Source organism: Triticum aestivum, chromosome 6A (genome assembly GCF_018294505.1).
Source record: "Triticum aestivum cultivar Chinese Spring chromosome 6A, IWGSC CS RefSeq v2.1, whole genome shotgun sequence".
In the NCBI taxonomy this organism is placed as follows: domain Eukaryota; kingdom Viridiplantae; phylum Streptophyta; class Magnoliopsida; order Poales; family Poaceae; genus Triticum; species Triticum aestivum.
This window is the reverse complement of record NC_057809.1, coordinates 179,801,110-179,816,475: the sequence shown is the minus strand read 5'-3', so window position 1 is coordinate 179,816,475 and position 15,366 is coordinate 179,801,110. Positions and strand designations below refer to the sequence as shown.

Genomic DNA, 15,366 nt, shown 5'->3' with positions numbered 1-15,366 from the left:
TAGGGCCATGGAGACGCAGTGGATCCTAGCCCTTGTCGATGGAAGGGCTCCGTTTTTGGATGTCTTCTTGAGTTTTTTAGGGTTTGTGTCCTACTTAGAGAGGCGAGGCGGCGGCGGCTCTCTAAAGATGGCATAAGGTTCTCCCGCCTAGCCCCCGTCGTGGCGATGCTTCTAGCATTGTCGGAGGGCGTGTGAATGTTTGTCTCTGGCGGGTCTCGACGGATTCTGTTGGTGTTTGACTTCGGTGGACCCAATTTTCGTCCGTCCACGTTCGTGTGTCTACATGTTGGATACTTTCAATCTACGCTTCTCTCCGTCGGTGGCGGTTGTTGTTCTGGTGCGCTAGTCCTATAGGGGTTAGCACAACGACTTCCCAACTGTCCACTACAATAAAGTTTGCTTGGCTTCGATGAGGGAGGTGCAATGACATCGGCGCGACTTCGTCTCCCTCCAGTGCTTATAGTCGTCGCTAGATGATCTACGGATCTGAATGTAATTGTTTACTTCTCTTTTTTTACTACCTTGATTGTTGATGAATAGATTGAAAGTTCTTCCTAAAAAAAGCTTTATCGAGAAAAGGTTTAGAAGTTTTTTCTATAGCTCACAACAAAATTTGCAGATTAGGTGGAACAGCACAATAGGCAACCAAATTCTCACTTCGCGTATCAAATCACCATCGGTTTCTGTGGTGACACTTTCTTTTTTCTTTACGAAAATCTGTGGTGACACTATTGACTCCAAACCAAACAAACTACCAGTAATATGAAAAGCACACTACGACGCTGGCCAGTCTAGTAAATGACAAGAGCATCCGCGTCCCTCGACGCTAAAATGCTACTTCCTCGGTTTCTAAATTTAAGCAGATTTTAATATAAATTAATATAAACATATTTAAGATGTAGATTTATTTATTTCACTTTGTATGTAGTTAATATGATCTTATTTAGAAATAGAGGGAGTAGAACGATTATTGTTGCTAAGCGATGTGATGGCAGGTGTAGCATCAGCCAGGTTTTTTTCAAGAAAACTATTAATCTATCTATTTTTTTTATTATGATAGTACAGCGAACACCGAAAATAAAAAAAAAGTTATATCCAGATTTGTAGACCATCTAGCGACAACTATAAGCATTGAAGTGAGCCGAAGGCGCGCCGTCGTCACCGCTCCTCCTTCGTCGGAGCCGAGCAAAACTTAGACAGTCAAGAAGTCGTCGTGCTAAGTCCTCGTAGGACCAGCGCACCGCAACAACAACATCACTGAAGAAGAGTAGTGTAGATCGGAAGGATCCAACCTGAAAACACACGAAAGTAGACGAACGACAACCAAATTCAAGCAGATCCACCAAACATAGATCCGCCGGAGACACACCTCCACACACCCACCGATCAGGACGGGGGCTAGGCGAGAAGGACCTTATTCATCTTTAGTGAACCGCCGCCGTCTCGCCTTCCTGAGCAGAACATAAGCCCTAACAAAGTTCAAAGAACAATCTAAAAACAGAGTCATTCCACCAGCAAAGGTCGGGATCCTCCACACCTCATAAACCCTAAGGCCACTAGAGGCCATCAGAAATGAGACGGACCGACTGCAACAACACCAGCCAGATTAAAATAAGAACGCCAATATATATCTGACGCCTAAAGCCAACGATCACTCCATCAGCTAGAAACAAGAAGGTTTCCGATCATTCCCAACTAACGCTCTAGAATTACTATCTGAAACAGATTAAATTATCAAGTTGTTGTATAAGAATTGTCATGTTTTAAAATAATAATTACCATGTTGAAAATTGTTATGCTCACCAAAGGTAGGCAACCAAAAACAAATATGAAAATGCTCTAAAACCAAAAAACGCCATATGAAAATGTGTTCGTTCAAATTAGGCTGGTTGTAATAGAGAGTATCATGTACTAGTATCATGCATATGATACTACATCCGTAATGCTATATGTTGGTATCATAAATAAGTATATTTATTACCATACATGACACAAAATAGCATATCATTTAATAAGATACAGTATCATGATATGATATTCAACCATTTCTTTCTTTATTTAATTCTATGTCACCTCATCAACATTACTTAGTTGGCATGCATGATACTACTTAGACTACCCACGGTAGAAGTAACACAGATAGTAACATCACACATATCTAGATAAAATAGATGATGTGGCAAAATAAAGAAAGAGAGGCATATGGTAACATAGCTAGTTACTACTAGTATGAGTAACATCACACATATGAAGGCAAGATGAGTCTATAATCTAATAAATGAAGTGTTGCATGTTATCACACATATGTTACTCCTCACTATAAAGGTTAACATAGAGTAATAACATGAGCATATTACTATTCTATGTTACTACCCATTGTGGCTAGTCTTATGATATTTTTATTACGGGTAGCCTTCATCCTAAGTAACGCCGCCAGCTCATAATTCACTCAGACTAGCCACAGTGGGAGTAACTTCAGCAGTAACATCGAATTCAACTCAACAAATTTGCTTATGTGGCAATGAGTTAATGAGGAGAGAGGTAGTTGTAGTAACTTGACTAGTTACTGTAACATCACATGTCCCAATGCAATATAAGTCTATAACCTAATAAATGAATCTTTGCATGTTATCACATTTAAGTTACTACCCACTATGAAGGTATACGTGTATGTTACTAGTATATATTACCCTCATTATGACTAGTCTCAAAGTAGTACGAACGCTTTAGGATTCAATGCGTGGCATTTAATGTGTCTGAAGGTATTCATTCATAGAGACTAAAATCTACTCCCTCTGTTTTAAAATATAAGAACATTTTAAACACTATTAGTGTCAAAAACGTTCTTTATTTATGGGACGGAGGGAGCAGTAGTACTACGCTCGGAGGGAGTAACATCTACGTAAGAAAAACATGTGTTTTATTTAGCTTAGCCTTCGCAGAGGGTGCTACGTTTTCTTAGCAAAATGTTACTCCCTCCGTCTCATATGAGAGCGTTTTTTATGTGGATGCTCTCTACTGCGGAAGGAATAGAAATCGCAATCATGCTGAATAGAGTTGTTCCAACAGAAGATGGCTAGCAAAGAGAGGTAAGTCATATTTCTTTAACAGTTTCAATCTTGTCGCCACCATTACCATGACATGAGCAGATAAGAACACAAGTAGCACACCGACAATACAAGCACCTCTAAACACAGACACTGAAAAATAAAACTTGCACCATTGCAGCACTGGAGCAGTGAATAGAGATATTACTTGCTGTGATAGGTAAAACTAAGTTTATTCAGAGACTTCGCTAAGTGTTTGCTCAGGCAGAAGGCTTCTCCCACTTGAGGGGCTTCACCACCTCCCAGGTGAAGTCTGCGCCCTCCCTGCCGAAGTGACCGTATGCCGCCGTCTTGAGGTAGCGCCCCTTCCCGCCCCTCTTGAGGTCAAGGTTGATGATGATCATGCCTGGCCTGAAGTCAAAGTTCTCCTTGACAATCTCGAGGATCTCCTTGTCAGGGATCTTGCCCGTGCCGTATGTGTCAACAAACACTGAGAGTGGTTCAGGCACGCCAATAGCATAAGACACCTGGACGATGCAGCGGCGGGCGATGCCACTGGCGACAATGCTCTTCGCCGCCTGCCTTGCAACATATGCACCACTGCGGTCAACCTTGGTCGGGTCCTTGCCAGAGAAAGCACCTCCACCATGAGCTCCCCAGCCACCATAGGTGTCAATGATGATCTTCCTGCCAGTGAGACCAGCATCGCCGTGAGGTCCACCAATGACAAAGCGGCCAGATGGGTTGAGATGGAAGATGGTATTCTCATCAAGGTACTGCTCTGGGATGACAGGCTTAATCACATGCTCCTTCAGATCAGCAGCAATCTCATCATTGGTCACTGTCTCATCATGCTGGGTGGAGATGAGCACAGTGTGGACACGTATAGGGACCATAGCACCATTGTCATTGTGATACTCCACAGTCACCTGGGTCTTGCCATCAGGCCTCAACCACGGGCAGGTCGCGTTCTTGCGAACCTCAGTGAGACGAGCACCAAGCTTGGTAGCAAGAACATGGCTGAGGGGCATGAACTCAGGGGTCTCATCAGTTGCATATCCAAACATATGGCCCTGGTCACCAGCGCCAATCTCCTCAGGCCGCTTGGTAAAGTGACCATGGACACCCTGCGCGATGTCAGGGGACTGCTGCTCAATGTTGACAAGTACCTTGCAGTGGTCAGCATCAAGCCCTACATCATTGGACACAAAACCGATGCCACGGCAAGTATCCCTCACAATCTTCTCATAGTCAACATTGGCCTTGGTAGTGATCTCACCGAAAACCATGACCATGTTGGTCTTGGTGCATGTCTCACAAGCAACCTTGCTGTCAGGGTCTTCAGCCAGGCATGCATCTAGCACAGCATCAGATATCTGGTCGCAGAGCTTGTCAGGGTGCCCCTCGTTGACAGACTCGGATGTGAAGAGGAAGGTTTCAACTTCAGCCATCTTCTTAACTCTCTGTCAAAGGTGATCAGTGTCTCAGAACATAAATTGTGCCATAAGAACAAAAAAAGGAAACACTCTAGAGGTTAGAAACTTAGATTTAAATTGCCAGATCTGACATACATCCAAACAATTTTATTTTCTTAAACTCATTACAATCATGATCGTCATCTAGTGAACTGCTCATGAGTGTTAGCAGTTGCGTGAATGTGCACAAGTCGTTCTGCTCCCTATTGTAAAAAGTTGGCAGCAGTAGGGACAAGAAATACACATACAAGATCCTAATCAAAGCATCCTAAAATAATCAAGTTGCACAAACAGGACAAGAATCAACGAATAAAAGAATCACCCATTGCACTCAACTCCGCAGGGCTGTAACCTGCGAATCAGCATCTCGGGACACAGCAGTATAAATTCTATTCTTCCCAGAACAAGGTTCTAAGAACAACATAATCCACTATTATTCGCCGCACAAGGTACCTATCCAATTGCAATGTGACCAAACAGTTCATCCACTGTCCAGCACTAAATCACAGCCACTATTTCGCAGCATAAAGGCACCAATCCAAATTGCACTGTGAATTACTATAAAAAAATGCACTGTGACCAAACTACTGCTCGCAATCCATTGTTCAGCACTAAATCCCAGATCAAAGGACAGGGCACTATTAATCTCTGCGTACAGAACCAGCCCTACTCATCACTACTAACGCTAATCCCTCGACTGGTTCACAGGATGAATAATGGCCGCAGTACACCCAATCTCCCAAGGATTTCAGAGAGGCAAAAGGGTCACGAAATCCCCAATCGAGAGGATCTAGCTCATCACTGCGAACCTGGGCGACACTTCCTCTAGACAACAAGTTGTCAAGTAAATAAGCGCAAATTTCACCGCGAAGTACCGGGGCGACGGATCAAGAGGAGGGCCGTTTCTAAAGCCCTAAGCGGCAGGCACAACAAACGCGCGTACCAGATCGGAACCAACATAGCAACGGAAGCAAAATGAAGCCGCCTACTAGATCGGAACGAGCTTAAGCTTAATGAAGAAGAGGAAGAAGAAGAAGGGCGGCAGGGGAGGGCGCCTCACCTTGTTCGCTTGTGGCGGCGGCGGCGTCGGCGACGGCGGCGGGAGGCTAGGCGATGACGTTGACACTCGAGCACAGCACGGCGTAGGGGGGTCGGACCCGGACCGTGGGCTCTGGTTATATAGAAGTCGGGGGAGTGGGGCGGGCATGGGCCGTTGGATGGCATCGGATGGTGGTGGTGGAAGACCCGACGACAGCGACTCGTGCCCACCTAGCCGGTCTCAAGACGCGTGGCGGTCGTTGGACGAGCATGCTGGCCCGTGCGCACCTCTCGTGGGCAGTTTTCAAAAACTGAAAATGGTTAACGCTAATTATGCGATTTGCAATTAGCTACTGGCCAATTTAACGTTCTTCAGTTTTTGGAAACTAATTTCGGGTGTTGAGCAAACTAATGGCGCCAGCAAAATGTGATTCCATGCCATATAATTAGTTGACTCAGACTTGTCTAGGTACGGATGTATCTGGACACGTTTTAATGTTAGATGCATTCGTATCTAAAAAATTCGAGACAACTATCATGTCAAGATACACACATGTGTACCTAGACAAATCTGATTTAACTAATTAACATGTTTAAATTTTTTCAGAATCAGATGTATATAGACATGTTTTATATATTTATTCACTTATTTCAATTCATATGTAGTCTATACTAAAATATTTAAAACATCTTAGAACTGGAAACAGAGGAGCAATTTGATTCCTTTCGGAACTAATTTAGTTTTCAAAGTTATTCAATTTTGCTCGATATGTAGATATTTTGCTTACAATTGTGGTGAACTTCATTTGACGTGCAACTTAAAAAGTTTAAAGAAGCGCAAGCAACCTCCGCCTTTAAATTAACAAAACGAAAAGTAAGGCTAGCAAGTTAGAAAGTGATGAAAAACCAAAACTACACACAAGAGTCGCCATGATGGCCCTCACTCAAAATAAAAACTACACACGACATAGGGGCGCGCTCCCAACAGCTAAAAAGTATCGGATAAAGAGATAGAGTATGTTTTTATAAAAAAAATGACACTATGCGGGACACCATTCATGGGAGGCGACTTCCCGTTGATGGCATGGATATGTTTAAGGTTGTACAACGCTTTGGTCGGACCAGCCATGTCCTTCATCTCCTGAAGGCGCCCATAGCTGGAGGGGAAAAACACAATTGAAAATGCAGTTGGCTGGATTGAAAACAAGAACTTTTTCAATAGCAAGTTTACTGCACGCAATTGTTGTTTTTATCCTAAGCTCATGTGAGCTTGGGTGAACAGTAAAACCAAAAAATGGATATTTTTTTAATATTCTAGATTTACTTGTGTCGAACATTGACAAACGTTTTCACTATTTGCATAATTTCATCACCGGATGACATTTGCAGAAAATGTGGCAAAAAAGATAAAATCAATGATCCAAAATGTTTTTCCTATTATTTATTTTATTTTATTTTTCACCCAATCATGATTTGAACAGTCGCGTCCGTTCATTGTGTATAATCCATGAAGCTCACACTAGGGCGACAAAGCAACGCCAAACAACTCTTTGCACAGAGAATAAAGACCACAAGTTTGGAAGCTGATTGTGAGGGGGTCCAATCAGAGCCCAATCACATGCCTTCAGTACAGAAATCCATACAAATTCAGCTAACCAAAAATGAAAAAAAAATGAGGTTGGTGTTCTCCATTTGGCCATGTAAAGCACAAATGCCATCAAACAACCCGTTGAAGTTAGCAATGTGCATCGGTGTAGGAAGATGGTTTCGTAAGAGCTGTCATAGAAATATGTTGATTTTGAGTGGTAGGGCACCTCGCCAAAGGAGATAGAGTCAACTTTGTCTATCAACGTTACATTAGCCAATTCTGCTAACTGCAAGTCTCATAGATCAGCCTCCTGTGAGGAGAGAGCCCTCTAGAAGGTGATGTCCTAAAGCCTTGCCCACCGAGATGATAGGGTCCACCGCAATGATGAAGAGTGTGAAACTAGGCCATATAGGCTCATCGCCCTCTCGAAACAGGCTTTCGTCCCGCTTTATATAAAGCACCAACCACACAAAGTATACGACCGAACGATACAAGATAGTAAGGTCACTCTCTTACAAAGTCGATCCCAGGATAATTGGATAACACAGGAAGACCTGAAAACACCGCCACACTACACTATAGTACACCTAGGCTCCACGACAACGCCCGCAAGAGGGGGAATGACACCGGACGTCGCTGATGTCGAGTCCACACCGGACAAAGGTTTTCATCCGGAACCCAAGCACGGAGAGCACATCGACGACCTCTTCAATAAGATAACGGCGCCCACGAACGTCGTGGTTGTCGACGACAAAGAATAGAGCATTTGCTCGGTAGCTCCCCATGCCACCATGAGGTCTCCACAAGAGGGACGACGAGTCCAGATCCCCATCTCCAGATCGGTGCACCGCCACGGTCAAAGACAAAGGGGACGCCCAAGCTACCCGATGATGTCTGACACACAACCTTCTTCTTGTAGACTCGTGTTGGACCTCCAAGAATGGAGTTTTGTAGGAGAGTAGGAAATTTCCCTCAAGTGGATGACCTAAGATTTTTCAATCCGTGGGAGGCGTAGGATGAAGATGGTCTCTCTCAAACAACCCTGCAACCAAATAACAAAGAGTCTCTTGTGTCCCTTGATACGTCTCCAACATATCTATAATTTTTGATTGTTCCATGCTATTATATATTCTGTTTTGGATGTTTAATGGGCTTTATTATACACTTTTATATTTTTTTGGGACTAACCTATTAACCCGAGGCCCGGTGCAAATTGTTGTTTTTTCGCCTATTTTAGTGTTTCGCAGAAAAGGAATATCAAACAGAGTCCAAACAGAATGAAACCTTCGAGAGCATGATTTTTGGAATAAACGTGATCCAGAGGACTTGGAGTAGACGTCAAGCAACCAACGAGGTGGCCACGAGGCAGGGGGCGCGCCTACCCCCCGGGCGCGCCCTCCCCCCTTGTTGCTCCACCGACCTACTTCTTCCTCCTATATATACTCATATACCCCGAAAACATCCAGGAGCACCACGAAACCCTATTTCCACCGCCGCAACCTTCTGTACCCAAGAGATCCCATCTTGGGGCCTTTTCCGGAGCTTCGTCGGAGGAGGCATCGATCACGGAGGGCCTCTACATCAACTCCATGGCCCCTCTGATAATGTGTGAGTAGTTTACTTCAGACCTTCGGGTCCATAGTTATTAGCTAGATGGCTTCTTCTCTCTCTTTGGATCTCAATACAAAGTTCTCCTCGATCTTCTTGGAGATCTATTCGATGTAACTCTTTTTGCGGTGTGTTTGTCGAGATCCGATGAATTGTGGGTTTATGATCAAGATTATCTATGAACAATATTTGATTCTTCTCTGAATTCTTTTATGTATGATTTGTTATCTTTACAAGTCTCTTCGAATTATCAGTTTGGTTTGGCCTACTAGATTGATCTTTCTTGCAATGGGAGAAGTGCTTAGCTTTGGGTTCAATCTTGTGTTGCTCAATCCCAGTGACAGAAAGGGAAACGACACATATTGTATTGTTGCCATCGAGGATAAAAAGATGGGGTTTATATCATATTGCTTGAGTTTATCCCTCTACATCATGTCATCTTACCTAAGGCGTTACTCTGTTCTTATGAACTTAATACTCTAGATGCATGCTGGATAGCGGTCGATGTGTGGAGTAATAGTAGTAGATGCAGGCAGGAGTCGGTCTACTTGTCACGGACATGATGCGTGTATACATGATCATGCCTAGATATTCTCATAATTATTCGCTTTTCTATCAATTGCTCGACAGTAATTTGTTCACCCACCGTAATACTTATGCTATCTTGAGAGAAGCCACTAGTGAAACCTATGGCCCCCAGGGTCTATTCTCCATCATATAAGTTTCCAATCTATTTTATTTTGCAATCTTTACTTTCAATCTATATCATAAAAATACCAAAAATATTTATCTTATCATTATTATCTCTATCAGATCTCACTCTCGTAACTGATCTTGAAGGGATTGACAATCCCTTTATCGCGTTGGTTGCGAGGTTCTTATTTGTTTGTGTAGGTATGAGGGACTTGCGTGTGGCCTCCTACTGGATTGATACCTTGGTTCTCAAAAACTAAGGGGAATACTTACGCTACTTTGTTGCATCACCGTTTCCTCTTCAAGGAAAAACCAACGCAGTGCTCAAGAGGTAGCAAGAAGGATTTCTGGCGCCGTTGCCTGGGAGTCTACGCACAAGTCAAGACATACCAAGTACCTATCACAAACTCTTATCCCTCGCATTACATTATTTGCCATTTGCCTCTCATTTTCCTCTCCCCCACTTCATCTTTGCCGTTTTATTCACCCTTTTTCCATTCGCCTTCTTCCCGTATGTATCTTTCTTTGTGTTTCCATGTGCCTTCTATTTGCTTGCATCTTTGCTTGCTAAAAATCAATTGATATGGATCCACTTAAAGTGTTCTACTTGGATCATCTTTGATCTTTATGCTCTCATGCTGAAAGCCCAACCAGCCTAGTTGATGGGAAATCTTTAGATGAGCATGCTCATTTTGTGCGTCACCGTTTGTCTGAAAAAGGGAGACTCTTATGGGATCAAATAAACAGATTGCTATGTTATGCTTGGAATCTTTGTAAAATTTGTGATTTTACTTGTTGCTCTAAGAACCCTAAAAAAACCTACCTATGTGAGTTTAATGATAATGAAATCTTATCTTCTTATGCAAAGGGTGTTTATAGTTACTACGATATCGAACAAATTGAAGAATTTGTTGCTTTTAAGGGTGCTTATGAAGTTGCTTCTTTGATTGAAAAGTATGATATTACTCTCTACGTATCTAAATTTTTTGACATACTTAAATATTGCTATGAAAATTATGCTCATAATGTCTGTGTCAAAGAATTTATTGAAAGAATGACCGTTGCTTCGGAAGAAAATAATGATATGCATGAATCTATAGATAATTATGATTCCGATGATTTGATTGAAATATCCCTTAATGAACATGATGCTTGCTATTCTTGTGGCCATGATGCCAATATTTATGAAGATGAATTTGCTATAGTTCCTTATGTTAAACATGAGATCGTTGCTATTGCACCCATACTTGATAATTCCTTGAATCAAAAGCAAGATTGCAATGATTTTACTATAAATTCTATTGATGTCAATTGTGCCAATAATATGCAAAACCCTAAGCTTGGGGATGCTAGTTTTGCTATGTCTACTACTTGTTGCAATGATCATGATTGCAGTGATTCTTCTTTTGATCTTGAAAATTTATTTAAGCCCCATGATGAATATGAGATTGATAATAGTGTTTGCAATATTATTGAAAGTGGGCTTGGAACAGTGTCAACTTTAGATCCCACATATTTGGAGAATGTTCAATCTTATGAAATTTTTGATAAAATTGGGTTTGGAGAGGTCATGACTTTAGTTAATGTCAATCCCACTATTTTGGAAGAGTGTCAACTTTGCATGCATGTGGATCGTGTTGAAAATATTTTATGTGATAGCTATTTTGTTGAATTTGCTTATTATCCTACATGTAATTATTATGAGAGAGGAAAAATATGGTTGTAGAAATTTTCATGTTACTAAATTACATCTCGTTATGTTGAGATTGCTATCGTCTCTTTCTTCTTCCTTGCATATGCTAATTTTTGCTTGCTATGATAATTTGTTTTCTTATAAAATGCCTATGCATAGAAATTATGTTAGACTTAGATGTGTGTGTCACTTTCTTTATGATGCTCCTTTTGTGCTTCGGTTCTTGTCTTTCATGTGAGCATCATTAAAATTATCAATGCCTAGCTAGGGGCGTTAAACGATAGCCCTTGTTGGGAGGCAACCCAATTTTATTTTTGTTTCTTGATTTTTGATTCTGTTTAGTAATAAATAATTCATCTAGCCTCTGTTTAGATGTAGTTTTATGCTTTTAATTAGTGTTTGTGCCAAGTAGAACCTTTGGGGAGACTTGGGGAAAGTCTTTGCGATTTTGCTGTAAAAAAACAGAAACTTTAGCGCTCATGAGGTTTGCTGCCACTTTTTACTGGAGAGTGCTATTTAGTTAATTATTTTTGAAGATGATTAATAGATAAATTCCTCACGTCCAGAAATTTATTTTAGAATTTTTGGGGTTACATAAGTATTCAAAACCTACAGATTACTACAGACTGTTCTGTTTTTGACAGATTCTGTTTTTCGTGTGTTGTTTGCTTATTTTGATGAATCTATGGCTAGTAATAGAATTTATGAACCATATAAAAGTTGGAATAAAGTAGGTTTAACACCAATATAAATAAAAAATGAGTTCATTACAGTACCTTGAAGTGGTGGTTTGTTTTCTTTCACTAACGGAGCTCATGAAGATTTTGTTTTAAGTTTTGTGTTGTGAAGTTTTCAAGTTTTGGGTAAAGATTTGATGGATTATGGAACAAGTATTGGCAAGAGCCTAAACTTGGGGATGCCCAAGGCACCCCAAGGTAAAATTTAAGGACAACCAAAATCCTAAGCTTGGGGATGCCCCGGAAGGCATCCCCTTTTTCGTCTTCGTCCATCGGTAACTTTACTTGGAGCTATATTTTTATTCACCACATGATATGTGTTTTGCTTGGAGCGTCTTGTATGATTTGAGTCTTTGATTTTTAGATTACCACAACCATCCTTGCTGTACACACTTTTTGGGAGACACACACATGAATTGGAATTTATTAGAATACTCTATGTGCTTCACTTATATCTTTTGAGTTGGATAATTTTGCTCTAGTGCTTCGCTTATATCTTTTAGAGCACGGCGGTGGTTTTATTTTATAGAAATAATTGATCTCTCATGCTTCACTTATATCATTTTGAGATTCCTTTAGAACAACATGGTAATTCACTTTGGTTATAAATTTTAAATGCTAAGAGAAGTTGGATGCTTGATAGATTGTTTTGAGATATAAAGGTGGTAATATTAGAGGTGTGCTAGTTGAGTAATTGTGGAATTGATGAATACTTGTGTTGAAGTGGGCAAGTCCCGTAGCATCCACGTATGGTAAACGTTATGTGACAAATTTGAAGCATGAGGTGTTCTTTGATTGCTTTCCTTATGAGTGGCGGTCGGGGACGAGCGATGGTCTTTTCCTACCAATCTATCCCCCTAGGAGCATGCGCGTAGTGCTTGGTTTTGATGACTTGTAGATTTTTGCAATAAGTATGTGAGTTATTTATGACCAATGTTGAGTCCATGGATTATACGCACTCTCACCCTTCCATCATTGCTAGCCTCTTCGGTACCGTGCATTGCCCTTTCTCACCTTGAGAGTTGGTGCAAACTTCACCGGTGCATCCAAACCCCGTGATATGATACGCTCTATCACACATAAGCCTCCTTATATCTTCCTCAAAACAGACACCATACCTACCTATTTTGGAATTTCCATAGCCATTCTGAGATATATTGCCATGCAACTTTCCACCGTTCCATTTATTATGACACGCATCATCATTGGTGTATTGCTTTGCATGATCATGTAGTTGACATCGTATTTGTGGCAAAGCCGTCATGCTTAATTTTTCATACATGTCACTCTTGATTAATCGCAATCCCAGTACACCGCCGGAGGCATTCACATAGAGTCATATTTTGTTCTAAGTATCGAGTTGTAATTCTTGAGTTGTAAGTAAAAGTGTGATGATCATCATTAGAGCATTGTCCCATGTGAGGAAAGGATGATGGAGACTATGATTCCCCCACAAGTTCAACCCATGGTCCTCCTGCCCGATCATCTTTGATCGAAGGGACCACCCCACTAGCATCCGCCACGGCGACTTCGCCGCATTGGTTCTAGACCCAATCATCGACGGATTTCATCTCACAAGTCCTCATGGACGGCGGCAGCAGGCTGAACCTGCTTTACCAGGATATAGTGCGAAAAGTGGACATAGATCCCTCGAGGATCAAGTCCACCAAAACGACCTTTAAAGGCGTCATACCAGGTGTAGAAGCCAACTGTACAGGCTCAGTCACACTGGAAGTGGTCTTCTAATCTCCGGATAACTTTCGAAGCGAGGAGTTAATCTTCGACATAGTCCCGTTCCATAGTGGCTATCACGCACTGCTCGGGCGAACCGCATTCGCAAAATTCAATGCGGTACCGCACTATGCATACCTCAAGCTCAAGATGCCAGGCCCTAGAGGAGTAATCACGGTCAATGGGAACACTGAACGCTCCCTCCGAACGGAGGAGCACATGGCAGCGCTCGCAGCAGAAATACAAAGCAGCCTCTCTAGTCCGTTCTCCAGTTCGGCCTTCAAAAAGCCGGACACTGTCAAGCGCGCCCGGAGTACCCTACAACAAGACCGCCTGGCACGTTCTAAGCTAGCGTAGCAATGCGGCCTCAACCCTAGCCCTCGCGATATAGAGAAACCAGTGCTTCGCGTACATAACTACGCTCTTGAAATACCATGGGCACAGGGAAACGGGCACTATCATGTCATGCCCGAAATATGGCTTAAACCGCACCAGGGGCTGCCAGATTCCTTTTTTTTTCTTACTCTCAGGACTCCATACTTCGGACGACCCGTTCGGCAATTCAACTGCCGCACAAACGATGCAAGATCCAGGAACGCAGACAAGCCACGCCGCATTATGGAACTTCCAGGTGGTCTCTATTGTGAGCAGTATACCTTTTTTTAATACAATTCCGCGGCCTGCCCCTGGCCAGGACATGTTAATTAGTCCAATTTCTTTTGCTTATTGCACTATTTGTATCGTTCCGCTTTCATAGCAACCTTTCTATAAACAATGCATAGCTTTTTGTCTATTTTTTGCATTATCCTCTTTATATATATATGTTTATTAATAACATGTTGCATCCGTACACTGTGGTACGGAAAAAATACGCCAGGGGCTTCAGTACCCATCAATATGGCGTGAGAAGTCCGTACACTTTCACAAGTGCGGCACCCCGAACTTATAGCACTATATGCATCGGCTCCGAATCATGATTTATGTCAATAGTTGGGTTTGCCCGGCTCCTATGTTTTGGTGTCTTACGTTCCGCTATATCAGCTAAGGTAGCACTAGGAGAACTACTGTGATTGTGCCCCAGTTGAGCTGGGCGGAGCACATCAGTAGAGAAAGCTAAAACTGACTGTCATGATGAGGCGAGAGACCGGTCGCTGTTCGAGAGGTTTTTCGAGTCCTTAAAGACTTATGCTGCTTCGAGCGAGGAACCAGCTTTGTCCAGCTAAGGCGTGGATAGCGCCCCGAACTCGGTCTTCCGAATAGTAGGGGCTTCGCCGAAATTTAAAATTATAGAGTTCTATGGCTAAGTGAGAGTGTTCAAGCATTATAGTCCGATTGCCTTGTTCGTTGTGCTGAGCGCCTCCCTCGACGGACCCAATCATGGGAAAAAGAGCGCTCAGGTTTATCCCGAACACCCCAGCACTAGTGGCATGGGGGCAGAAGCCGACGACTGGCCATTTCTCAATTTTTTGATAAACGGCCGCACAGAAAGTAATATTTTAAATTCAAGCATTGCTTAGCGCATATGAACAAGTTTTCAGCGCACAGGATAACACGAGCGAGTTCATTCAAAAATTACATCCTTGGTACATTCATCCGCCATAAGGCGAGCACCAGCCAGAACATCCTTGTAATAGTTCTCGGGCTTGCGATGCTCCTTCCCCGGCGGCGGCCCGTCCCTCACTAGCTTCTCACCGTCCAGCTTACCCCAGTGCACCTTTGCACGGGCAAGGGCCCTACGGGCTCTTTCGATACAGAC

At 42.5% G+C, this 15,366-nt stretch overlaps 1 protein-coding gene across 1 annotated transcript; it reads right to left on the bottom strand.

Annotated features, from left to right (window-relative positions):
- Positions 1-3,014: 3,014 nt before the first annotated feature.
- Positions 3,015-5,702, bottom strand: LOC100146080 (S-adenosylmethionine synthase-like). Its single transcript, NM_001405093.1, has 2 exons — positions 5,583-5,702; positions 3,015-4,510 (listed from the first exon to the last, which is right to left on the bottom strand). The coding sequence occupies exon 2, from the start codon at positions 4,496-4,498 to the stop codon at positions 3,308-3,310; it is 1,191 nt and encodes a 396-aa protein (NP_001392022.1). The 5' UTR covers positions 4,499-4,510; positions 5,583-5,702; the 3' UTR covers positions 3,015-3,307.
- Positions 5,703-15,366: the final 9,664 nt, after the last annotated feature.